This window comes from Microtus oregoni, unplaced genomic scaffold, assembly GCF_018167655.1.
Source record: "Microtus oregoni isolate MIOR12 unplaced genomic scaffold, Mior012 000030F_ref0000283, whole genome shotgun sequence".
NCBI lineage: Eukaryota > Metazoa > Chordata > Mammalia > Rodentia > Cricetidae > Microtus > Microtus oregoni.
In genome coordinates, this window is record NW_024543089.1 from 11,100,289 (window position 1) to 11,127,663 (window position 27,375).

General features: G+C 41.3%; 1 protein-coding gene across 3 annotated transcripts; it reads left to right on the forward strand.

Moving 5' to 3' along the window:
• Nucleotides 1-216: 216 nt before the first annotated feature.
• CUNH21orf91 (chromosome unknown C21orf91 homolog) lies at nucleotides 217-27,375 on the forward strand. Of its 3 annotated transcripts, none has more exons than XM_041678630.1 (5): nucleotides 217-287; nucleotides 1,335-1,468; nucleotides 19,729-20,244; nucleotides 21,248-21,310; nucleotides 22,637-27,375. In XM_041678630.1, the coding sequence occupies exons 2-5, from the start codon at nucleotides 1,342-1,344 to the stop codon at nucleotides 22,801-22,803; spliced, it is 873 nt and encodes a 290-aa protein (XP_041534564.1). In that variant the 5' UTR covers nucleotides 217-287; nucleotides 1,335-1,341; the 3' UTR covers nucleotides 22,804-27,375. The 3 variants fall into 3 exon arrangements, with proteins under 3 accessions (XP_041534564.1, XP_041534563.1, XP_041534562.1); XM_041678629.1 differs by lacking the exon at nucleotides 217-287 and adding an exon at nucleotides 845-976; XM_041678628.1 differs by lacking the exon at nucleotides 217-287 and adding an exon at nucleotides 1,100-1,231.

Below are 27,375 nucleotides of genomic sequence, written 5' to 3' on the forward strand. Positions count from 1 at the left end.
ACTATAGAAAACGTAACTGAAAGTGTGACGTAGACTTTTGGCCTAGGGCCGGCTTAGAGTCAAGCAGATGATGAAAGTAAATTTACACCCTAAAGAGAGAAAAAAAGTTTAAGAAGGCGGGCAGAAAAACAAGAGGCGGGGCCTCGGGAATGTCCTCGCGGATGTGCATGGGATGTACCACATCGTGGGGAGGGGCGCCTACCCAAACAACCTGAAGGAAAAGAAGCTCTGTTTCTAGGATTATACCGAAATCGAGATATCTAAATTTTCAACTTTTATCTCATTCTGTAAGTCAACCAACGGAACGCTGGAGTTCAAGGACAGTACGTGGTTCAGTTTTCTGCTCTGGAAGCAATCCATTCCCCACGCGTGTGTGTGTGTGCGCCTCCCCCCCCAACCCCCACCCCGCGCTCCCCGTGGGCCTGCTCCTGCATCCACGAGTGGATGAGTTTGCAGGGGCTAGAGGGAGGCGGGCCGGGCGGGTCCATGTGCGCCACGAGGAGGGGCGCGAGATGCGCGCGGCGTGGCCGGGGGTGCGCGTGGGGGTGCCGTGCGGGCGCGGGTGGCCGAGGGTGGCTGCAGTCCTCGCGCCGGCGCGGGCACGTGGGGATCCGGAACTGTGAGGTGGCCCCACCGCTCTCCCCGTGGGCGGCTCGGGGTGGCGCAGGCGGCCGGGGCGGGGCGGAGCGCGGTGCCGTCTGCGCTGCGGCGGCGGCGGAAACAATAGTGCGGATCGTGGCGCGCGGACGGCGGCCCACGGAGCCGGACGGTAAAGCTCCTCTCTGAGCCGCTTCGGCGCGCAGGGCCGGTGCCGGGACGGACGGACGGACAGACGAGAGGATTGTGTGCCGCGAGACCCGGGTCCCACCCCGCGCTGGCCACCCACGACCCTCGAGTGGCACCCCCGGGACCCTCTGATCCGTGGCTGCCGGGTCTCCGACGTGACCCATCGCTTCCCGGGTGTCCGCGTCCCCACGTGCGTCTTCCCGCGGCAGAGGCAGGGAGCGGGGTAACCGAGTTAGCGGAACGCCTCCAGGCGCCCGCCGAGAAGTTGGCAAAGCTGCGTCCCAGCGGCTCCTTGTAGTCGCCCGGACCGACCCGAAGTTGGTTGACAGACCTAGTGTCTGTGAGGCAGCGACCCAAGCGGGCGGCCGGTGTCTCCTATGGGCAGCCTTTTTCCGTGCACAGTAAAACTGGGATACTGAACTCCAAGCATGGCGATGCTTGCCTGGTGGGGGCTGTGGCAAACGACCCGGTTTTAGTGTTTCTGTGGGTACTGCAGGCCTTGAGCAAGTTCTTGCCATTGTGTAACTTGCCTTTCTGTTTCTTCATAGGAGCACTATGAACGAAGAGGAGCAGTTTGTAAACATTGACTTGAATGATGACAACATTTGCAGTGTTTGTAAACTGGGAACAGACAAAGAAACACTCTCTTTCTGCCACATTTGCTTTGAGCTAAATCTCGAGGGTAAGTAAGAACGCCGTGGTTTTGACTGCCCGCCATGAACTTTGTACAACTTAGGCTGAAGAGTTTGAAGGTTGAAACAGTTTGAAGGCCAAGAGATTGCGCTAAGTGATGACCTGCTAAATGTTCCTGGAAATGAAGCCAGAGTTAGCACAGTAATGAACGGAGGGAAATGTTTGTCTTTAAAACAATGTTTTTCACCTCATTTTCACTAAGATGAAATGAAGTGCGGGTATTGCCTGGTAAATATGCGACTTTTTAGCCCACAGGTCTCTCTTGTATTCAGAATCAGCATGACTGTTTACACAGGCAGATGTTGATTTTATTCCTTTCAGCCCAACTCCTAGTAAATATTTCCATCGTGTGAAAATAACGTCCTTTGCTTTCACTCATCTTTAAAAAACAAAATGACTTTTTAAATCTTCTTGATAGAAGTCTTACGGTGAGAATATGGTAAAGAAATTTCAGAAATGAAAGCAAACCTTATACTGAAGCCTAGGTTGGTGCACAGTTATCTGGGGCCTGGATACCAGTGGCCTATTTCCAGGAAACATAGGATGTTACCTTACTCCTTTATAGTCATAATGAAAGCCTGAAGCTTTTTAGGTCTGTATGAATCACACCGAAAGTAAATCTGAAAATTCCCGACAAAATAAAACTTGTGTTTTGAATTTTGAGGTTGTAATGTGTGATGGGGAAAACCTTACTAGATGCTAGATATTCTCAAATATCTAGATATGTGAAGTTTTAGTTTGAAAACATTCATTTTTGTCTTGGCCTTTGTATTTAAAGATTTTCATGATCATTTATTTCGACAAAGAGGTGCAAAATGTCCCTATTCTCTCTTTCTCTCTCTCTTTCTCTCTCTCGATGTGATCATAGACTTTACTGTTCCTGTTAGGACTTGTTACTCAGAAATGTAGCTTCCAAATACTGTGTCATGGAGCCTCATAGAATTTCTGTGAATTAAGCAGAATGCCTATTACTTTGGCTTTAGTAAATGTGGTGCTTACCACTAGTTTTAAAAGCATGACTTAAAAGTATGATCCTTGAGTAGAGTTTATATTACCATGCTCTTTCCGCACACACTCATGCTCTTGGGAAACAGGGTTTTCCCTGTGTATTCTGACACCTTGCAGGAGTTTACATTTTAGAAGGGCAAAGACATCAGAAATGATGAACTGCGGGCTCCTGTGTTTTCTGTGGAAGACGCTGAGGTCTGGCTGGTGGGTTGTTCCAGCTTGCTGTAGTGGTGACAGCAAGCTGTTGCTATGTGCCAGGCAAATGTTGGCTGGGAACACATCTGTGCCAAGCATTGTAGTAAGCGTCTTACTGGATTATCTTCATTCAAAATAGCTCTGGGATGCCTGCTATTATTATTCATTGTGACGGTGATGGGATGGAACTGGAGACTTCAGCAACGCACCTTGAAGTCACGTAGCTAGTAATTGATAGCCCTGGCCTTTGAAGCTTGGCCATCTACTTCTTGGGGATGTGACCTTAATTCCATTGATCTGATGTCAATAGGTAGTTAATTGTAGGATGGATGCTAGAAATCTCTCCTCCTGAATCCTAATTGGTTTTGGATCAGCCAGCTTTCCCTGCCCGGTGCTTCCTGATAAGTAAATCACCATGCCATAATAAAATTTTATTGCAGAGACTCAATTTTCATAATTGCTTTTCTAGCCCTAATGAATATGCCTTTTAACTAATAATTTAGTTCTTGATATGTAAGCATGGCACTATCCAGTTTCTGAAATAATCATTGTCTTTTCTGAAATAATCATTGTGCATCAGTCCAAAGGACAAAATCCGTTCTCAGTCTGGATGAGAACTATTTCATCTTCTCTGTGTACTGAAGTCAGAGTTAGATTCTTCTCAGTTTATCTATAGTGTTAGTGTCTTGGTCCCTAATATATTTGCATTTTTACTGCACTGATGAGCTGTTTGTTATATGTGTTTAGTATTGTTATTGTCATAAAAAATTGGGGGAAATTTTCCACAAATTGCAGTTTTTATATCAGTAACCAGATTTTAAAAAAAAAAGTTAATGGGTAAAAGTTAAAGATGGCTTAATGCGGTAAAAACACTTGCAGCCAAGCCTGAGGACCTGAGTTCAATTCCTGGATCCTACATGGTGGAAGGACAGAATCCGTTCCCTCCAGTTGTCCTCTGACCTCCGTGTTTGAGTTGTCGTATGCATACACATACCACACACACACACACACCGCACACCGCACCCACTCCCACATACAATACACAGATACACACACACACACACCCCACACACCAATACACCCACCCCCACACATACACACCCCACACACCCACACCTACCACACACACATACACCCACACACACGTACACACCACACACCCACACACAGCCCACACACACCACATACACAGCCCATCCACACACAGTGTTTTTAGTAACCAGTGGAAAGGTGATATAACTGCATATCAGGAAAAGTGTCAGGTATAGTCCTCTCTTTGTTAGTGTCTTGAATTATTATTATAGTTTTTTCATAACTAGAATATAAAAGGGACATGTTAATAAGACATTTACTGCTACTAATTTGGTGTAGTTTTCTCTGCAGTGTGGTAATATCTCTGTTGCTTAGTTTCTTAACTAAAAAAAAAAAAAATCTTTAAATTTCCTCTCAAGCATTTTATTTGGAAGTGTCTTGAGGATCATGGCAGTTGGGCTAGTTTTTAGTTAACACACTCGTAGATAAAAATGGCATTTATATACTTTGGATTGTTTACATCAGATGAACACTGGTCTAATAATGGGCCTCTTGTTTAAAAGCTGTGCACATGAATGTATTTCCACAACAAAGACAAAGGATGACAGGGAATTGACAACAGACAGCCTGATCTTACTGGAGGGACTTTGTATTCTAGGCATGGCTCTGAGTTGTCTTTTTCCGTGGTTTCACGGTAGTTAAAAGGAGAGGGTACTAAGTGACTTTTATGTTTCTAAGGCATAGTCCCATTCGTCAAAAGCCGAAAAATGTATTTCAGGGACTTGAGTCACTAACTGTTCACACCCAGAACTCACCAGGATGGATTGTGCACTTCTAAGATAAAGAGACAGACACACAAACAGACAGTGATGGCCCAGTTTTGGCCTGAGGCTCTCTGAGAGTTTTGCATAGGGTGTTAATTATCCGGTACACGCCTAGACATCTAGTTTGTTGTGGTAAATTCTCTAAACCTACTTAATAACCAGATCACCACCATTCCCTAAACTGAGGCCAGAGTGTTAGGAACCTGGACCGGGAACAACTGTAATGTATCAAAGGCAGGAACCGTCCTGGGGGGGATCCAGGGAGGCAATAGCAACTCCGAACTCTCTGACTTTTTAGTTAAATACTTAAGGGAACAACTTTAAGATAAAACTAAACCAGTTCCTGTTACCCCAACTGTTTGAGTGCTGTTAAAGCCCCAGGTCCTCCAGAGCGGGAGTTTGCTAGCTGATGAGTAAGCCTGTGTCTGGCTTCTCTGTGTAGTCTATCATCTGTCTTCCCAAATGAACTAAGGTAAATTCAGCTCCTGAATCCTTCCAGCAAGAAAAATCTCTATTTTTGCCTTAGTAAAGCACAGGTGAGCACAGTACCTACCTTTACTACCCTCCAGCCGGTGTTTTTGACCATAACTTTGTTCATCACTAGTTGCTGGTAAGTGGTTCTTTAATTGTTTAAGGTCCTGTTCTTCCAAACTCCATGTGGGAAGAACTAGGTTCAGTTTCTTACCCCTGACCTAGTGCCCTGAGCACCAGCCTCAGTACCCCCTCAGGGCTCAGAAGTGGATGTCTATGGCAGGCGAGGATCCGAGGGTAAAATAGATTAACTCATTACGTTACCTCTGCATCTTCTTTATTTTTCATGCAAGGGGGAAAATGAAGTGAAGGGGGTGCAGAGGAGGGGAAGAAGTAGAATTAGTGAGGAGAAGAAGAAGAGTAAGGGCTGATCTCTACGAGGCCTCTAGTTTTTACAGGCATAGTTGGAAAATTCTATAGGCAAGGACAATGATAGTACATATATCAAAATCACAGAGAGGGACAGATAGAACCTGACAAAGCTGTACTCCAGACCCAGGAAAGAGCGAGCATTCAAGGGGAAGTATCCCACGTTCCAAACCATTAGATAAAATTACTAAACATCCTTAATTCTTGGATTCACCCATTCTCCTCATCTAATCAATTTGGTGATAACCAGCTTTGGGGACGCCCAGATTTGTTTGTCAGCAAAGGTGGGGCATGCTGCCTTTTTGCTCAGTGCCTGTCTTCTATAGACATTTCTATGTGGTCTGTTAGGTAATTCTGTGGGATTGAGTCTCTGTAAATTTGACTGTTCTAACAAAGAGTGAATGCCATTGCTCCAAGGTCTCATGGTGTGTGTGTGGAGGCTGGAGGAATAGAGCAAGGTCACTCCACTGCCCACACAGCAGCGGTTACACTGCTAAAGTGTTCTGGGAATGAAGCCTATTTCAAAGGGAAGAATCACGGCTTCACAAGGTTTTCACAGATATGACAGTGACTTTTCCAAAAGACAAGTGTTCCTGCAGCTCTGGAAAATGGGTTGTTCCATGTGGGCGTGGACATATACACTTCCGGTAGCTCTGTCTATTGGTCTGTCAGCTGTGCATTCCCTGTAGAGTCTTGTGGGCTCTAACATATAGTAACCTATTTTCATTACTTAAACTTTTCTCCCTTACTTATTAGTCTCAGTAACTTAAAAGTCTGAGTTAAGTGTGAAGTTTTAGTCACCCACAAATGTTGGTCATGACAGCTTGTTTGTTGGGATTTGGTTTGGTTATATGTGACAGGAAATTGAAAGATAATAGTGAACTAAAGTGGAGTGAGTAGTTGCATTTGTCATATCAAAAGAAGTTGGGTCAGTAAAATGCTTGCTGGGTAAGCATGAGAAATGTTCAAACCCTATCATTGAAGTGAAAGCTAGGCTTGGCGGCATGTTCCTTAGTCCTAGGGCTGGAGAGGCAGAGCTGTGAGAATCCTGGGTTTCACTGACCGGTCAGGCCTGCTAGTTGATGAGGTCCACATTGAGTGGAAGACCCTGTCTCTAAAAATAAGGTAGAGAGGAACTGAGCAGAGCCTCTGGCTTTGACCCCTGTCTTGCACCTGCACACATGTGTACTCTAACATGTGCATCCGTGTGTCCTAAAAGAAGTTGAGTTAGGAACTCTGGAGTTGGTATCTCCACTCTGTGAGCAGAAAGACTGGAGCCTTGGTTTATGTCTGCTTCACTTTCCTTAACACATAGTTTCCATCTTCAGGCTTCCATCACAAGCCAGGGGAGGCTGGGAGGCTGAGGTTACTCTAGCGGTTATTTACTGATTCCAGAGAGAAGAGAAAGGACTGTGTCAACATTGCCTCCTGTGTGGAAAGGGAACTTTGCCTTCATTCCACCAACCGTTTCCTGCCCTTAGGTTCATTATGTTCAAGAGTTACCGCTCTGGATAAATTAGATGTTTTACAAAGAAAAATATAGTGTGTACTGAGTAGGCAGCTAATAAAATGGGCCACAGATTTTTTTTTTTTTACTCCAATACTAGCGTTTCACTATATTGAAGGCAAACTGTGTTTCCATTGTGGATGAGACCAGTTAGTGCTCAGATGAATCTTCTAGCCTTGGGGCTGAATTGAATGAGAGTTCATTGGATAGTGGGTTGCAGTGTGAAGACCAACATGGAGCCATACTTAAAGTGGTCTGTAGTGGCATTTCACTTGTATTTTAATAAATAAATCTTGCCTGAAGATCAGAGAGTAAAACAGCACCACTGGTCAGCCTTAGACCAGGCAGTGATAACATATACCTTTTATCCCAGTTGCCACGCTGGTTGTCATAGAAACTGGGCAGTGCATGCCTTTAGTCCCAGTGGTGCACACCTTTAATCCCAGCCCTAGAGAGGACTAGAAAACAGGAGGAAACAACTCTCAGACACAGTCTCATTCTGAGATTCCTGGAGGCAGAATCGCCATTTCAGACGAGGTCAAAGTAAGAGCCGTTAGCTGGCAGTTTTGCTTTTTTGATCTTCAGGTAGAACCCCAGTTTTTCTTTATTAATCGTGTTTCAGTGGTCTTGTCAGACAGCTGTAAGAAGTTCTGATTATTTTTTGACCTATCTCAGTCCATAAAATGTCAAAATAAATCCAACTCCCCAGGAAGAGTGCCCCAGATATGATTAGATTAGAACGAATAAAATTAAACCTGAGTAATTTAGAATATTTTAAGCTTGGGCCTCTTCTGTGGCTTCTCTCTGCCTCTGTTGAGAAGAGACTAATGGAGTAGCCCCTTTCCCCGGGTATCTTCGCCGAGGCTGTTGGCAGCTGAGACCGAAAGCCTTCACTCCGTCACTCCTCTCCTGCTCTGGAAATGAGCACCTGCTCCGGGTCTTCCATCTTGACCTGGACACTTTCTAGTTGGGTTTCCTTCTCAAGATGCCAAAGCCAACACGGCTGTCTTGACTGCCATTGTCACCTGCAAGACAGCCTCGCAGTTTTCCTCTTTAGTGTTGATATTATCCCAGGGTACATGTCAAGAAGATCAACTGTCCTTGTTGTCATGTGTCAGAAACTCCTGGCCATGACACACAGATCTGTCTCTTTGTCCTGACGATTAGAATGGAGCCAGCCACACAGTGGCTGTTGCTGTGACCAGGAGCATGGCTTCCTACTTTGTACCTTTGACGTCGGAAAACCCCATGCAGTGATACATACTCCAGAACCAGACCAACAGGTGGGAAGTCCCACTACTGGGAGACAGAGCAGGTTCCTCATCTGTACTATTCAGTTTGTCTAGAAGTTCACGCTCATCTACATATGCAACAGGAAGTGACTAATCCTCTCATTACTGAGGACCTGCAGCAGAATCATCATAGACATGCTGAGCAAGTTAGAGACCCTAAATCTTATGACCTGATGTTTAAGTGTAATCTAGCCTTATATTGTAGCACAGACATGTAGATTTCTTCCATCTTGGCCATATAGAAAGAACTTTATCCTTGTTTGTAGGTGACATATTGAAGGAACTGAAGTAAGTGAAGTTGGCCTTCAGTTCCACAGATAGTAAAAGACAGAAAGGGGCTCATATGCAAGTCTCTGGTGCCAGAGAAGCTACACCTGGGTAAAGGATGTTTCTCTGACTTTCTTACATCTGCATTGCTTCAACTAGAGATCCAGCCCTCTGGTAGTGACACTCTCTCTATGGTAGTGACACTCTCTCTATGGTAGTGACACTCTCTCTATGGTAGTGACACTCTCTCTATGGTAGTGACACTCTCTCTATGGTAGTGACACTCTATGGTAGTGACACTCTCTCTGGAACAGCAGCATCTTCCCTATGATAGAGATAGTCTCTCTGATGGTGGGACCCTCCTATGATAGTTGCACTCACTATGATAGTGTCACTCACAGTTTTCCTATTCTCTCTGGTCCTACAGGCTGCTTTGTAGTGTGCTGTACATATATGTATGATATATTAATGGTGTGTTTTACTCAAGCCCTTCTTTCCTCACCCCTGGTCTTTGTGACCTCGTACATGAAACTGTCTAGCAGATTGCCTTCCATTTCTCTCCCTCCCCTCAAATTGTCTATATTTGCGCTAATTTTAGACACCTTCTCTTACATAATGTGTGAACACCTGAGACTGCGTGTCTAAAGGTAAATTATTCTACCCCATATGTCATTTTGGAATGAATAGATAAAATAACTGAAATCCTTGCTGTGTCTGCAGCCAGAAGCATTGCGATTTTGACATAAGTATGGAGGTGGTAAAGACTTCCACACCTTGCTGGGTTATACAGGAGGGCGTCTCCACAAAGTGACTGTGCCTGTTAAAATCCCTTAAGAAGTGGATTCCTCAGATGGGCAGAGCGGTTCATGCTAGTAATCTAGTAATTTCAGAACGCGAGAATCTGAGGCAGAAGGATTTGGTGCATTTGAGACCAGCTTAAGGTACAGATTCAGAGCCTGTCTCACTGGGATAAAAACATTGCTTCAAATGAGCAGCCTGCTTGCCCTGTCCTCCCCCCACTACCTCCTTTCAGTTTATTCTTTTCTCTTGTTTTGGGACAGGACTTTGCTATGCAGCTTTGACAGACTGGAACTCACTAGGCAGAGCAGTCTGGCCTTGAACACAGCAATCCCCACTGCCTCTGTTTCCCACCAGTGGGGAAAAAAGGCATCTCCTCCCCTGACCAGCATGGTTCTTTCTATTGCATCCTTCTCTTGGTGGTCATGTGTCCACTTCACTAGTGTAGGATCTTGATGTGTGTCTATCTTCTGCACCCTCTCCCTTCCCCTGTATAATTCCCTGATGTGGGATTCCCCTCTGTATGCTGTGAGCCCAGACTGGAGTCTGTCTGACCAGCAAGTGTTGAGCCATCACAGAAGGCCTTGCAGAGCAGTGAATGTGTATCTCATATGTGCCCTGACCTGGAAGAACTCTAGAGAATTGCCTTCAAGGGTTTTCTTCCAAACTCACCCAGGAGGAAACCGGTCTATTTACCGAATGTGTGAGATCTTCTGGAATCTCCTCACAAGCTGCAAGTCCTACTAATAGAACAGAAGAGCTTTATCTTCCCTACAGAATAACAGTGCTGTACAGCTAGTACTAACCACCATGTCTAGTTATCTTAGTTAACTGGAAGTATAAAAACAGTGCTTTGCCGCAAACAGGTTTGAGCACGCTGTCTTGGGATGCTTTGCTGGGTTCCTTTGACATGGGCAAACACGACCTCTGGATGCAGCCGCAGCAGAGTGGACGCTCACTATGTCGATATACCTTGAGTGCTTTTAGATCAGTGATGGAAACAAACCTGTGGACTGTGCAACTCAGAGTACTCTGTTAATAATAATATTGTCAATAATACAAATACATAAAAATGACTTTCCAGCTCAAAGTCATGGTTGAGTCATCCCACTAGCCAGGAGTGAGATGAGACATTAAATCTAAATTGAAAGTCTTCAATGCTTAGGACAGAATTATTTCCAGCAGCAGATACGGGTGTCATGGTTGAAATTATGAACAACAGTTTTTCCCAGAGAGTTGATAAAAGTCAACCACTCTGGTTTAAAAGGTGATTCCTATATTACATGCACATGTAATGGCCTGTGAAGAAAACACAGACAGGCCTCGTCTCTCCAGGATATGATGAGCTAGGGTGAAATGGAGCCAAAGCACAGCTTTCTGTTGGAGGTTTTCCACCTCTGCGTCCATCCCCTCCTGCAGCAGCAAGTGCCTGCACCAGCCGTGCTGGCTGTTTCAAGCCGAAAGCCGACAGTGCGCACTCTGTTCACTTAGCAACTTCCCCGGTGACCCTTTCGTTCTTTGGTTGTCCACCAGGGTTGACAGGTAAATAAACCTCTACTGCAGTTAGGATTTTACTTCCTGAGGGCGGGGGAGGACCTCCATCCATCTGAGGGTTAAATATTTGGCTAGATTCATTCTTAGCAGAGAAAGAATTCTCACAAAAATCTTAATATTAGTAAGTTTTAGGAATGCGCCTATTACTTTCATTGTCTTAATCTTTCTGTTTGCGTGGTTGATTAGAGCATGGCACAGCCCCTAAGCCTAGTTTGTCTTGATCTAAGGGACACTAGTGTCCATTCTCATCATCACCTCTGCTTCTCCAGAATGCCTGTGATGTCTTAATTTCTCCTGCTTAAAACGGAAACCACTTGTTCCTCCTAAACAAAACAGTCCTAATACAGGAAGCAAAAGAAGTAGAGGGGTTCATAATCCCACAGATTTAGTGCTCTCAGTGTTTCTCCTGACAAATTTTATGCAGTGGGGGATTGTACTTAGAAAAGGAAAGGCCATGCATGCACCATTACCGTCCATCATATGCATTTGCCACATCAGGAGCATCCTTTCTGTCAGTGGGTAATTCGCGCATCAGCTTGCTGAGGTAGCAGCATCCCATTGATGTCTGAAGAGTCTCCAGCTTACCAGTGTGGAAACACTGTAGCACAACTCTTTTCCTTGCCTACTGAAATTCTTGCAGTGATGTAGCTTAAATCCCCATCAGAAATTCATTCATTGAAGGTGGGGCTACATTAATTTTAATACCTATCTACACTACTAAATTGATACCAGACACTCTGTCATTTAATAATCGTTTTGTTTCATTGTGCAAAAAGTTGGTTAGCTCAAAGTTATTTTTGCCCTAGAATTATGAGAATGTAGTTATGACAGATAGCCACACTATTTAAAGATGTTTATCTCCCCTAAGATAAAATGTAAGTCAGTATTTGCTGCTCCAACATTACTAATAAGTTCCTACCTTCATCTCCACTGAAAAATGTTATTAAAAGAAGTATGTATAACACTGTGGTCAAAGTAAAGAGAACCTGAATTGTCTGCTGCTACAATGTCACATTTGTGTGGCTCATATTGTTCTGAAATACAAGTTAAAATTTTAGCTCTTGACAGTATAATTAAAGGATATTATAAAACACTTAAAAAATACTTACCTGGAGCTTGAAGGTCAGTGGTTCAAATATAAGTTGCCCTATAAGTAGTCTGGGGTCTCTTCATCTCTCTTACCTGTAAGAAAATGAGTTTCTCAGTCCGAACCTTAACTGTGGAGATGGCGATACAGGAGACGAAAGACAATTTGGACAGTTACTGCGGCTCTTACTACTGGGTCTGGCTGGCTTATTCCCATTCATGTGGTTGCTGCTATGAAAGCATTTTTTGGGCTGTCTTTAAATAATATTCATCTTTTTAACTTTACCATTGAGACACTGTCACTCTTCCTGAAAGTTAGTGTCCCTGTATGCCACATGTAAGTGGATATTTAAACCTGGTATGTCTGTTGTATCATAGTTATGCTGTATTGTATCATAACTTAATTTAGTTTTATATTGATATGGGATTCTCCTCTGTATTTTGTAAATATCATTGCTTAATAAAGGAACTGCTTTGGGCCTATAGCAGGCTATAGGGGAATAGAGCTAGGCAGGGAAAACTAAACTGAATTCTGGGAGAAAGAAGGGCAGAGTCAGAAAAAAGCCATGTAGCCCCAACGGAGCAAGATGGAACTTTACCCAGTAAGCCACTGTCACGTGAAAATACACAGATTAATGGAGATGGGTTAAATTAATATGTAAGAGTTAGCCAATAAGAAGATAGAGCTAATGGGCCAAACAGTGATTTAATTAATACAGTGTCTGTGTGGTTATTTCAGGGCTGAGCAGCTGGGAATAAACAAACGGCCTCCTCCAACATTATATGATAGCCTCACATACAAAAAAATAGAATAAATGTTAGAACAATGAATTAAAATTATTTAGTGGAACATGTGAACATGTCTGATTATTTGAGAAAACTGGATTGTAGGCTTCAAACTTTGTATGGTTTAATTTTATTTGGATATATTTTATTCGAATGTTTATTTGAGTGTGCTTTAATGTACTTGGAGAACAGACCTAGTCTTTTTTTATTCTGTGTGTTTGCAAACTTAGTGTCCTCTATTATGGTGAGGCTCAGAAAAGATGGCGGAGGCTTCCAACCATGTCCTCGTTCTTATTCTCGTAGTCATGTGTCTGTAGACCAGTTGTCCTGTCCTAGTCAGTAGTCTGCCCAGGGTGGGTAAATTTCAATGTGGACTTCCTGGGTCCCACTAACCTCATTTCCGATATGAAATAGCTATGTGACCGGCGTTTGCAGTATGTAATGGCTTAGATAGAGCATCCACATCACCATAGACAGATCACTGATTAAAAAGGTAGGTATACAAGTTAGAGAGTGGAATCAAGTGTGGGTCTGTTCTCTTTTAGTAATAAACAGTTGTTTTGTAGGTGTTTTCTCAATGTTCCAACTGTTTGAATGAAAAATAGAACACACCTTTGCTTTGTTTTTGAAATCATTTGTAATTTATTTATACACACTATCAATCCATAAATCCGCTTCTACTTTGGCTTTTCTGTTATTTGATGCTGAAGTTTATATTTTGACATTATTTATTTGAACTCTTGGCTTTCTGACATTTTCCCTCGCAATTTGTTCATTGAAATAAGCTGATTTGATTACCTGCTTAATCCTCTTAACACAAAGTCTTGAGCCTGGCATAACCAGCCCTGAACTGAAATCTGCTGCCTCCTAAGACACCTATCAAATGTCTTTCTTAAGTTGTCAATTCTCAAAATGGGAAAGTCACCGAGCCCATCTGTGCATGGCTTAATGTGATCGCCAGTAATTCCATCTGCCACCCAATGCAGAAATATCCAGTTACCTTGCTTTCCAGTGCTGTGTCAGGACCTTGAATATGGCAGACTTGTAGTCGTCTCGTGGTGCTTGAGTTAGCTACACCTGTGAGCGGTAGAGAGTAGGATTCTCCTTTATCACAGTGTCCCTCCACAGGGAGCAGCTACTGAACTTTCTAAGGGGGAGCCTACCCTGTGGGATGTAGGAAGGACCTGTTCGGATCCATGCCTGCCTTCCCACCTTTAGCTCCATGTCTTACTATGACAGCATAGACAACCTGAACATCTTTCCGCTTACAGCAGTGTTTGGCAACAGGAAAATGGTAGTATCTTTTTAAACCATAGCCTGCCTGCTGAACAAATGCATAATAATATAGTTAGAGTGGGTGTGTCAAAGTATTGTTCTAACCAGTTCATCCAGACAAATACTACTGCAGTCGAAACACATATTGAGGTGACCTGACCTGGCTCCGGAGCCTTTGAAGTCACAGATATGCGTGAATCCATTCAGGCATTGGTATGGACTATTTCGATTGGAAGAAGACATTCTCTGTTCTCATGATAGTTGCTCCCCCTCATTATAAACCAGTGGCTGTGAGACTTGATTTAAAAGCAACCAAGAAATCAGGAATTGTATATGAATGTAATGTTTTGTTTTTTCTCTCTCTCTCTAAGATATTTGGAGACCGAATAAAAGTTGTGTGGTATGGACTCACTTAGTGTGCCACCCCTACTACTGACAGGGCTTCTTTTATGTTCTGTTTATTAAAAATGATAATCTGCCCCTCAAGTAGACTTCCATTCATTTTAATCTTCTCTGATAGAACTGTATGCATATCTAATCACTTTTATAATTAACAATTGCTTAAACAAACATTGCATTATTTAACATATGTATTTCTACTCTCCTAGCAACCAGGGTAAATTCATCAAAAGAAAACACTTTAAATCCTGGAAAATTATCTAAGCTGGGCATCGTCTGAGTCTCCATTTCAAAAGAAAACGGAAGCAATACTACTTTTTACATGAATGAGTGCACAAATAATTGCCTCTTTTAAAGATGATATTCTTAAATTATTTCACTGAATGTTATTAACCTGGAACCTAAGTCGTAACTAAAACTCTCTTGCTTGATTAAGAAAAATAGTCCACAGTCCTGCCAGTAGGAAAAACTCACGAAATCAGAACAGGGTATAGTTGGTGTCTAGATTACAGCAGGTTGTCTGGTAATATGGTAATATGACTGAAGAATCTGTGAAGTAAAGCTGTACAGCATCAGTGGGGACAGTGTGTGAGACCAGGTTTCTAGACAAGGCCAGCCAGTAAACCTCCAAGAAAGACTGCTTGTTGGCTGCACTGCTAGTTAATCATAAATATGACCTACAAGAGTTTAGGATAGATGGGTTGAGAAGTACAACTTTTTAAGAGTTGTACTTGTTTTGGCATTTATAGCTTTATAAAAATGGGGTTTTTGGAGTTTCATCTCTTTTAGAAAGAAGTATTTTAGTCCCACAGTAAGCAGATGAAATAAAAACCCAGGAATAGTCTCCGTTTAAAGAGTAACAGTGATAGTTACATGTAAATATTGATATTTGATTAGCTTTTGCCCGTCTAAGGGCTTTGATAGGTGATTTTATTTTGAAGAGAGGCTGACAGCTGGAGCTGTGACCTCCATCCCCCTGTCAGGCTGACAGCTGGAGCTGTGACCTCCATCCCCCTGTCAGGCTCACAGCTGGAGCTGTGACCTCCATCCCCTGTCAGGCTGACAGCTGAGGCTGTAACCTCCATTCCCTGTCAGGCTGACAGCTGAGGCTGTGTCCTCCATCCCCTGTCAGGCTGACAGCTGAGGCTGTAACCTCCATTCCCTGTCAGGCTGACAGCTGAGGCTGTGACCTTCATCCCCTGTCAGGCTCACAGCTGGAGCTGTGACCTCCATCCCCTGTCAGGATGACAACTGAGGCTGTGACCTTCGTCCCCTGTCAGGCTCACAGCTGGAGCTGTGACCTCCATCACCTGTCAGGCTGACAGCTAAGGCTGTGACCTCCAATTCCTGTCAGGTTGACAGCTGAAGCTGTGACCTCCATCTCTTGTCAACTTTGACACACCACTTTAAATATTAACCTTTCCTCTCATATTTGTCCCTAAGATCATATTTTTAATATTCAGTATAAATAAAGTACAGCCCTAAAAGTCCCACAGTCTTTAAAAAATTCTATCACTCAAAAGTTCAGTTTCTCTTTAAAATTACAAAGTCTCTCAAATTTGGGCTCTTGGGATATCCAATTAAATACTTCATTACTCTAAGAGGGAAGAACCAAGGCATAAAAATAATCACACTTAAGTAAAACCAAAGTCTAGCAATGTAATTCCAAAATCTGGTACCTCAGTGCCTGACATCCGGGGTTCACTTATGAGCTTGGCTCCAAAGGGCTGCAGCAGCCCCACTTCTCTGGCTCTGCCATCCACAGCACACATGCTTACCTTGTGGGCTCAGGACAGCTCCATTCCACACCTTCTGCTGTCCCTAGAAGAAGTCCATCAGTCCTGGCACCTCCAGTGTATACTGGGTCTCCAATGCAGCCAAGGCTGTGCCGTCACCAATGGATCCTCTGGTCTCTCAGGATCATGCCTCAACTTCTCGATACCTTCAATCCTGAGAGCTGTGATAAGAGAAATGGTTATTCTCCAATGTTAATGCAAAATGGTAAATTATAAAAAACATAATCACTTAAAAGTTTATAAAACATGACAGGCATATTGCTATTATAAATTGAGACTTTTCTGTATTAAAAATTAATTATATGAAATCATCATGGTGTTATAGTTTTACTTTTTGTTTGCTGTTGTGTGGGGTAGTTAAAGTATGTTTCCAAATGTTTTCAAATTGAATTTTAAAATTTAGCTAGGTTAAAATTTTATTATAATTTAACCAAAATGTTAAAAAGTTATCTCACTGGATAAGCAGAAGTTTATATGAATCAGCCCTTGTTTTATTCTTGTGTAAATTGCTATTTAAAATATACAATTAAGTAAACTTTGTGGCTTTCTTGGCAGACTGATAGCACAGGAATCTATCTGTATTAGTGCCACTCATTACTCCCTTAGATCGTCAGCCTTCTAGACTTAAGTAGATGACGTCACTTGCAGATGCCCTTAATTATCCTCTAAGTAAGTGGCCCAAACTGCCTACTACCCTTTAAGGAAGATGAGTAAAAGTGCGGTGAAGTAGTCTGTACATGACAGTTGGTAAAATAAGGCCATTATTGTTATTGTTGATGCTGCTGCGTTTTAAATATTCTTTTAACTCTCCCTGATGTATTTAACTACTTCTTACTGCATGGCAGACACTAAGACTGGGAATGCCTATGAGTAAGCTAGATAATGACCTGTTTCTACATACAACTTAACCTGGCAAGAAATAAAAGCCAGTGAAGAGGCAGTTGTAGAATCTTGTGTAATAATCAAGCCTAGATGTGTTGGTTAGAGAAGACTTCTTAGAGGTAGTGAGGACCAGATAGGAGATGTGGGTATTGGCTCAGGTTTGCAGGGTGAAGCAGGGTTTAAGATTTGTATGGATGGAAGAGGAGGAAGAGAAGAAGGAGAGAAGGAGGTGATGAGGGAGGTAGAACAGAGAGAGGGGGGGATGGAGGGAGGGGAGAGACCTTTAAGATGAGTAGCAGAACATCTGAGTATAGGGCAGGAGGCGCTCTCAGGAGCAGTGCTCCACTTTCTTCCTGGACTAGTCAGTGGTTTTCACAATCACAGAGAGAGTGGGGTTTGAATGTTGAGAGTGGAAACAGGAGTTTCCTTTCGATGTAATGAATTGGGGAGCCTATAGGACCATCTTGGAGCAAAGGCTGTAGGTTAGACAGAGCATGTATGCAGGTGCAGCGCTGATTGCCGCATCCTGCATGAGATTTTGACCAGGTCCTGGTGTTGGCTAGCATAGCCCTTACTTTTACGCCACTGACATATAAATTTTAGGTGTTCTTACTAGTCACCAGACTTTCCATTTCAATTAATAAAATTACAGCTCGAGCTTTTAAAGTTAAGAGGAAATAAGGAGCGTAGCTTTTCATGTCCCTTGAAATGTGGTTTTGCTTTTCTTTCCTTCTCTCTTTCTTTTTTTAACTTAGCACCCCAGTGGCTTTCCTTTCTCCATTTTCACACATATTTAGACTGAATCATTCTGGCAGGCATTCATTTAAAACCGCACACGCCTGATTTACCTTCAGTATGGAAAGAGAACTGTTTGACTTTAATAGTATGTCTTGAATTATTAAAATGTATGGCTATTTTGAAAAACGTTTTGAATTTGAAAATGTATCCTATATTTTAAAAAGCTTCACTAAGAAAACTGGGAGCTATAAAAGAGTACTCAAAATATTTCCATTATTTTTAGTGTGTCATGAATACTTGTGAGTTGAATTTATATCAGCTAATATGCTTGTGCTGTATGAGTAGTGATTGTTTGTAATTCATTTCTTCTAGAAGATAAAATTACCTTGATAAGTTTTAATAAGTGTAAAATTAAACTGAAAAACATAGGCATTTTGATTTTCTTACAAAATAAATTGAAACAGTCCATTACATTTGTAAGGCTTTTCTGTTTATATATTTATATATTATATATTTATATATTCTGGTTCTGTTTTATATTGTTCTTCCAAGTTAAAACATAACTAGTTAGCAAAGTCCCATAGACCCTCAGACCTTACAAAATATTGCCATTGTTCTTGGTCACCCTCCAAACTTGATGGCGAGACCCTGTTGCTCAAGATGACACATGCTTGTGTCATAGACTATGGCAACATCAGTCCGGTCCCAGCCTGTATGTTCCGTCCCTACTGGCTGTCACCGCAGTGCTAGAAGGTACAGTCCATGCTACCGAAGGAGAAAAATAGTCTTGTCCAGCTGAGAATAACGGCTGGCCTGGCAAACTATGCTCACTGGTGAATAATGGCAACACTGGCATGGGGTAACCAATCATTTTCTGATTTGATTTAAGGCTAGTTCTATGAGACAAAACTCGTGCCTTGTACCAAACTCATGTACTGGACCAAGAACTGGTGGCTGGGTAAATCATAGGCTTGTGGCTGGGTAGGAATAGTGGTGGAAGATAGGGGAGGAACTGGAGAAAAGGAAAGGGTCATGGCTGTGGATTTGGTAATATACCTTTCTAAAACACTTTCCTTAAAGAATATAATTAATGTATGTTTTTGTTGGCGAAAAAAAACCTTTCTGGGGTGTTTGTAGTGTATGTAGCTGTGTGCTCTGGGAATCTGAACGCTGACCCTCCCACTCACAAGGCAAGTCTATCCACTGAGACATTTACCTAATCCTTGAGCATTTTTTAATTGAACACTATAAAAGAATGTTGTATAAGTATTGTATTTCATGAAGACTAGCGATTGCTGGAAATAACAGTATGTGTTTTTATACTGCATGCGCTAAAATGCCACTGGACTGAAACTCAAACTGAATTATTAAATTTTTTGAAACTCTCTGCTAGTCCATAAAAATATTCCTGTTGAGCTGGACCTGTGGCTCAGTCAAGTAGAGCCTCTGCTGTGTTAGCATGGGACCTGATTCTGAGTCTTAGAATGCGGGCCAGGATAGGCAGAGTGGTGGAGAAAGGAGCTCATTGGCCAGACCACCTCGCCAGATGTCTGAGTTTCAAGTTCAGAAAGGACTGTCTCAAGAAGTGAAAGTGGAAAGCAGTTCAGGAGAGACACACTTTGTTGACCTCAGGCCTACACATAAATACATATACAGCAGCAAACACATGCTATAAATAAATGAGTGCACACATAGAGTAAATAAATGAATAAAATATTTTGAATATAAAGCTAAATGGAAACAGATTAGGCTACATTTTTGTTTAATCCATGTCAATACACTTTAACATTTTTCTCTAATTTACAAATGCATTCTACCAAAAATTCACTAAGATTTGTTTGTACTTAGTAATGTTTAATTAAGAAAATGTAAATTTTTTGAGTTTTCATTCTGTCTCCTTTTCACTTTAGGAGTACCAAAATCTAACCTTTTACATACCAAATCACTGAGAGGCCATAAAGACTGCTTTGAAAAATATCATCTAATCGCAAACCAGGATTGTTCTCGATCCAAGCTTTCCAAAAGTACTTATGAAGGAGTCAAAACCATTCTGAGTAAGAAGATAAACTGGATTATACAGTATGCACAAAACAAGGATATGGATTTGGATCCCGAATGTTCCAAAACTACCCAACATCACCTGTTTAATTTCCGGCATAAGCCAGATAAGAAATTACTCCCGCAGTTTGACTCCCAAGTGCCAAAGTACTCTGCCAGAGGGCTAGCTGGGGATGCGGGCAGCATCTCAAGCTATACGCAAAGAATCTTGGAGCACAGAGAAAGTACAGACTTCGGGCTTGCAATATTGCAAGACTCGGATGTACGGTGGCATCCCAAACACAACCAGGCACAGAAGAAAGAAGAGACAAGCTCTGGCCCAGAGGCGAATGTCCAGAGCCAGAATCCCCATTATAGCAGAGAGGAACGTAAGTAGTGTGGGGAAGAAATACGGAGATGGGGTTTGTTCATTTGCAGGTTAGGTGGTAATTGGTTTTTGGTTGGCTTGGCTTTCTTTTTCTGTGTTTGTATAGAATTTTAATGTTAGATTTATAGATTTGGTGGACATAATATGTAAGTGACAGAGTCATCTCAACAAACGTGAGATGTCTTAAAAACGTCTCTGGAACGTTCCTGAGTATGTATTACATACTGAATTTCATTGTCACCATCATTTATTTTGCCATTTTTAGTGACCAAATGGAATGGAATTACCAAAGTTAATTGAAAAGTTCAGGGCTCCTACTGTTTCTGCGCCTGGAACTATTGGCCACTATGCATTGTCTTGTTGCTAACCCCTTGTAAGACTAATTGACCCAACTTAAAAGCACACATCTGACAATTAATTAAAGGGCAGAAGGTAATGTGGGCATTTATTTTAAAAGTTTAAATGACTTTTGCCTGCACCTTTTCTACAAAATCTCTCTGGGGTGATTTTAATTGACTTAAATTGTTTTAGCTCCAAAGGGACCTTGACTATGCCTTCAGATGAGTTCTTGACTCTTCATGTAAAGGCTCTTTTACTAGATAGATGTTTCACAGTACTTTAGTGTTTTAAAACCCCAGATCATAACTTATCCAAAATGTAATCAGAGTATCAGAGTGCATGTGAATGGGCAGTGACTACTTCTGAAAACTGAAAGGGGAGATACCAGAATCCAGCGCTCTGATTATGTTCCTCTAAAAAACAAAACAAAAAAAAAAACTTGTTTCCTGTAGATGATGGAGGGGTTACTGGTAGTGGTATATAAAATGTGTTTCTTAGGAGGGTTTTGTGGTTAGAATTTGCTACACTTTAAGAACCAACGAAGGAGATCTGGGGTTCTGTTGAATGTTGTATTGGGAATTAACTGCACATTCTTTGCCTAAGAAACTAACAGACACTTGCTTTCTGTTTGTCTGTGATAACCATGAATGTGTTTTCATTTTTAGTGAATTCAATGACTCTTGGTGAAGTAGAACAACTGAATACAAAGCTCCAACAGCAAATCCAGGGTAAGGAATCAGTCTCGATGCTTTTGGTTGTATGTGGAAACTGTTGCTACAGAATATTCCCTGTGATTGGACATTGATAGCGTCCCCATTATTTAAATTTGGAGATTGAGATATTTAGACCTTTGGAGGCTTTTGAGACAAACAGTAAGGGAAAGTTTCATTAGGCCTTTCAGGAAGAATAATTTAAGTAGAGTAGAGCCTACAACTAACTCTGCTTCTTGCCATCATTGACTTCATTGTGGGCCACCCTCTGTACCAGGCACTCTGGGGTATGCATCCCAATAGTTCCTTAAGACCGTAGTATTAGCCCTGGTTATCTATATAAACTGTGAGCCATTTGAAACATGAAAACTGTGAGATAAGTGTAGTGACCACTGCCTGTTGTCATCAGCTTCAACTATTACTGAAACATAGCTATATTTTCCTGGCCACATGTTTCCACTCCTTTTGCCCCACCTCAGCCAACTGGTGAGTTATTTTGAGATCCTTGACAATGTATTGTTTTGTCCATAAATATGTCAGGGTTTTGTTTAAAAAGAAAAAGTCATATCCTCATTAATAGGTCTTTAAAAAAAGCATTAATAGTTCTGTAGCATCATAATAGACATCAGCGCCTACAGTATCCGCATCCCCATTGTCTTTTCTTTCAGCCAGCCGTTCCCATTTAGGTGAGGCAGCACTTCGGAGACCTTTAAGTTGCTTAGAGAGATGATGCATTCTGTCAGTAGCAGACTTAACTGCAAAACTTGAAACACACAAGCCTCTGCAAACAATAAGATAACATGAGTAATCCCAGTTTACATGGGTTTAGTACTTACTCCGTGCTCTTTACAAGTCCTCCTCGTTTAGCTCTTACAGTGTGCCCCTGGTATTGAACCTATCCCTAAGAGGATATCAAGTAGAAGGTATAGATAACTTATCTGAAGCACATACATACATGATCCTAGGAGCCAGGATTTTGAAACTCCAAGTAATCTGTTCCAAGCCTTTTGGAGGAGTTTCTGGACCTGGATGTTAATGAGCACATATCTGATAAGTTATATACTGTTTGAGCCTATTTGTAGGTTCTGGTGGAGAAGTGACTGCAGTGGTGGCCACCATTTCTGCTGTGTGCACTAATAATCTTCCTTCAGTCTCAGTTATCTGTGCGAAATGTAATGGGATGATCAACACTGATAGATTTAGGAGACCAGCTGTTTTCCTTAGTGTCAAATTAGTTTCATGTTAAAATTTACCCAGGCATTGCACCTATATTTAATTAAAATAGAAGTCTTAGGTCAAGCTTTCTGTGCACTAAAACTGCAATTGCCTTTGAAATCCTCACAGAAGTTTTTGAAGAGTTATCTCAGCAAGTGCAAGAAAAAGACTCTCTGGCGTCAGAGCTCCATGTCCGTCATGTTGCTATCGAGCAGCTTCTCAAGAACTACTCCAAGCTACCATGCCTGCAGGTGGGACGGGCAGGGACAAGGTCACACCTGTCCATGAACAACTGAGCTGAACGCAGTTTCTGTGCTTTTCCCTCTGTCGGTCTGCCAGGCATGTGAACCTAGAAAACGCTGGAAGAAAGCTACAGTCCATTTTTGTGGTTGTACTTGAAAAACCTAAGATAATATTTATTAATCTAATAAAGCAGATCACTCTAGTCTAGGGTTAATCATTTGGCTTCATTTGGGGACTTTTTCTTACAATTACTAAATGTCCCTCCCTAACTTTTACCATGTGTGAATACTTAAATATCCTGTTACAATGTGTTCTTATTGGACATTTTCTATTGTAACTCAACTGTCAAAACAATAGACGCCTAATTAGGTCTTATGTTAGTCTAAAACTACTAGAGATAGTTTTTAAGAGGGAAGTAGAATTCATAATATCATCTTATTTATGAGCAATATTTTAATATAAAATTTTATATAAAATTGCTATTTTGGGTATTTTCCATTGTCTTTGTAAATGTGTATTTGAATGGACATGTGTATTCGCACTTCCATGTGTGAATATGTCTGTCCATGTAAAGGATCACTGCATTTTGGAGATATAGTGTTTTTATAACTGTTATCTTTCTTTCCAAAGATAAATGTGTTTTGGATAGTATTTGGAGAAGCAATCTACCTAGTTGAGCTGTGTTAAATACTAACAGCATATGGAAGTGAAGTTAATCACTCTTAAAGCAAATATTCAAGGAAATAAAGCACATTGTTGTTTTCTAACGAAAGCAATTCTGAATTAGCTTAGGAAGAAAATACTATCGTGATCCTTGTGTGTCAATCTCCGTTAAAAGAAGAAGCCCTGCTCTGCTTCTTAACTCATGACTTTCTCTGATGTGTTCATTTTTGGATAAAGTAAATCATCTCTCAGCCCTGAGTCCAGTGGAACTCCTATTCTCAGACTGCAGCTGTCCTGTTTGGGTGGGGGAAGTAAAATTATTATGTGTGCCACTGCACATGAAATCCCAATGATCTGTTCACTGTCCAAATTCTGCTGTCCGCATCACTGAAGTCAGTCCTCAAAAAAAAAAAAATGAAAGAAAGAAAAGAAAAGGCATTTAAGGTACTTTTCTAAGTTTTAAAATCTAAAGGGATAGAAGATTGCAAGTTACAAAAAAAAAATCAACACTCAATTCAATGAAATAACCTCACTTTAAAAAGATATTATAAGCTACTTAGGTACTAGATTCTTAACTAATAAATTATCTCAAGAAGTTAAATAGATTTAATAACATAATAAAAGGTATGACCAATCCAAAATGCAGACGGGCTATAGATAGTTTTTAATGGTGCTAAGAATGTGTGTGTGCGTTAAGCTACGGAAGACAGCTGACAGGTATAAAGGTGATTTCTCCCTTTACGTTGGCAATCTGTCTGGGCACGGGTCAGACTTCAATGTTGAACACAAATAGTTTTGACTAAGCAAAGAACTGCTTCCCTGTTGGAAAAGCACTTTTCCGGAATGCTCAGATGGATGAAATTGGCCTGGGTTTGTACATTAGTTGATTGCCCAGTACTTTTGCTTTTTTCTGAATCAAACTTTTAAGCTTTTCGGAGGGAACTTTTGAAAACGACACTTTTTAGTGTTCTCCAAAATGAATTTAAAATCTGGAAAGTAGAGATGAATGCGTTGCCTTAGTGTTGATAAGCTTTAAATTGAATGTGTGCAATATGGATGCGTCCACATTTCCAGGCTGGATAAAGACATGTTACCTTTTCAAGTTTGACTATACCCCTGCTAGGCATAGCTCGTCCAGAGTGTTAGCAGCCAGTGTATTGCACACAGTTGGGGGCTGTCATAGGAGTCTAGGATCCTTAGTATTTGGCATGTGCAGTACTTAGTGTATTTCTATCATAAGAGACATCCGGTGCGGTCCTAAATACCAGTGTTATCCAAAGAAAACGTTTGCTGATCTCTTTCAAGAGTTTTCAGGCAAACATTTAGTTTACTAATGAGTTTGGACTGATTAGGATTTTCCTGAGTCCCGAGGTCTTAACTGGGACCTCCGATTCATTTCATTTAGCTATTTCACCTGAAACATCAAAGGAATGGTGCTCCTAAGTACATCTGGTGCTGGCACTCCCACTAGTACTCACTCCGTGAATTTTTTTGGAGTATAGTATTTCATGTTGTTTACCAATCAGTGATTTGTTATAGTTGGTCTTGGTGGTGGTGATGGTGGTGGTTTTTGGTTTGTTTGTTTGTTTGTTTGTTTGGAGACAGGGTCTTGCTACATAACTTTGGCTGGCCTAGAATTTTCTAAGTCGTCCAGGCTGGCCTGGAATTTGTGGTGGTTCTGCCTCAGGAGGAGATATGCTCTCTTGATTGAATATGCAATTATTTTATGCACAAATAAGGATGGGGACAGAGTTGAGTTACAATGTAGGGAAAGATGAACTATCACAAATACTAGTTTCTATATTTGGTTCTTTCTAAATAGTTGTATGTTTGAGGAAGTTCAGAAGAAGCACACATGATTTCATTTTTTAAAACTAACAGAAGACAGACTGCTAGTGAGCCCTTACATTTGGGAGCTTCTGGGGGTGCGGAGCAAAGGGCAGTCTTGCCATACTAGACTTCTTAGTTAAAGAGGATGGAGCGTTTTCAAGTCAAAAGTCAAATGTGATTTTAGCATGATTTTTGTCTTTTAAAGATTGGTGTATTTATGTGCCTGGCATACATCAGGCCAAGCTAAATTCCTGTTACCGTAGTAAATAGAGAGAGGATTTGGTTTGGGTTTCACTATGTTGTCCAGGCTGATCTCAAACAGCACCAGTCTTATTGCTTCAGCCTCTGAATGCTGGGGTTCAGCATACACTGCCACGCCTGGTTTAACGTTTTTGTACTGTCCCACCTTGTCACCGTTCTCCTAAGATTATCGGCTTATCCTAAGTCCAGTATTAGTTTCTGTATTTGTTTTGGAAAAGGCATGCACTTGAGACACCTTGCTGGTGGGCCAGGCAGTCAATTGATTTCATTGTGTGATTCGTGTATGCAGTATTGAGTAAAGAGAAGCCCGTGGGTTTCTTAGCTACATTTCACCAAAAAGTGCCCATTTTTATAAACATTTAAGGATTATTTTTCAGAAGGTGTTCATGTTGGGAAGTGCTTTCAGAAATACAGCTGAAGTATATTCTGATGCCATTTCATAGGCGGTTTATGAATTCTTGGTTTTGCGTTGTATCATATCAGCCGTTGAAATGGCCTTTTCCTTTTTAGTTTGTTTATATAATGCTTATCTTGGTGTTTATACTGCAAAGGTCCATTCATTTTTTTATTGTTGTTATTTTTAAAGTAATTATTTTGGTCCATTTGTATTAATGTTTACCAGTTTGGGTTTTATTCTGTTTCTTTTTAGGAGAAATCTGCTTTCCTTATTAACATTGTATGTAGCACAAAACATGTGTGTTCCAAACTTAAGTAGGAATTTCGAAGATCTATGTAGCTTTTCAAAGGGCTCAGATTTGGGACCATGAAAAGTAATTACATCCACACGAAATATTTTAATGCTGGAGTATAATATTACTTTGACTTTTTCGCCAGTTCATTTACTATCAAGTGTTACCATTTTTCATGCTACAGCAAGATGTGTGAATATTTTAAAACTTAATAAGTATAAAAATTTTATATACCCTCTATTAAGATAGGACTTTAAAGCAGAGACTTGATTTGATTTTCTTCTGATTCCATTTTTACCTTGAACAGAATTTTTTTTTCTTTTGAGGAAATTTGGTTTAAAAAAAAATCACTAAAGAACAGAACCCTAAATAAATATCCTTGCCCAGTTAAGCTTTGTGGTGACGGGGCTCACAAGGGTTTATCGGCTGGGGTAATAGGACTCTTTGGGGAAGGGAGGTCACAGTGGGCAGAGGAGGATGTGACCTGGCCTTGCAGTTCATCTCTTTCACCTACATCAGCACATCAGGCTGCATCCACCTTTACGTGAGCCAGATCATGTGGGTCTGGAACACTAAGGTTTTTAACACTTAGTTTACAAATCATATTTTCACTATTATTTTTAGTTTGAAGGGGTCTCTGTTATAATTATTCAGTAACTTTTCTCCAATTTCAACTCTACCAACGTGAAGCAAAAATGTCATGGAGACACATGTACGTGTTTAAAACTGCGCTTGCTTCGGGGGGTTGTGGGTTTAGTTTTGCTGTTTTGTTGTTTTTCACTTCCCCATCCTACTGCCTCCAGAAAAGGTGGTTTAAAAAGTGCTCGGCAGTGGTATTTGTGCGTGTGTGTGTGTGTGTGTGTGAGAGAGAGAGAGAGAGAGAGAGAGAGAGAGGGAGAGAGAGAGGGGCGAGACAGAAACAGAGACGCTTTAAACCTGACTAGCATATGCTGTAGTCATTGAACTTTAATCTCTGTTGTTCTTTTAAACAGTTGTGCTGACATTTAGAAAACAAAAATGAAATTGCTGTGGTCAAAGCTGTGTTTCAGAAGGGTTTATTTAGTCATTATCTGGTTGTTATATGCAATAATTTATATATTTGTATTCCGCTTTGAAACTGTAACTAGATAAGCTTGTCTACTATTTTTAACTTTACAATAATAAAACATATTTTGTTATCTA

Excerpts from the sequence above, each read along its gene's own strand:
- CUNH21orf91 (XM_041678628.1), top strand. Across the intron at positions 1,469-19,728 it reads CTTTGAGCTAAATCTCGAGG|GAGTACCAAAATCTAACCTT; the intron begins GTAAGTAAGAAC and ends TTTTCACTTTAG. Across the intron at positions 21,311-22,636 it reads GCTCCAACAGCAAATCCAGG|AAGTTTTTGAAGAGTTATCT; the intron begins GTAAGGAATCAG and ends AAATCCTCACAG.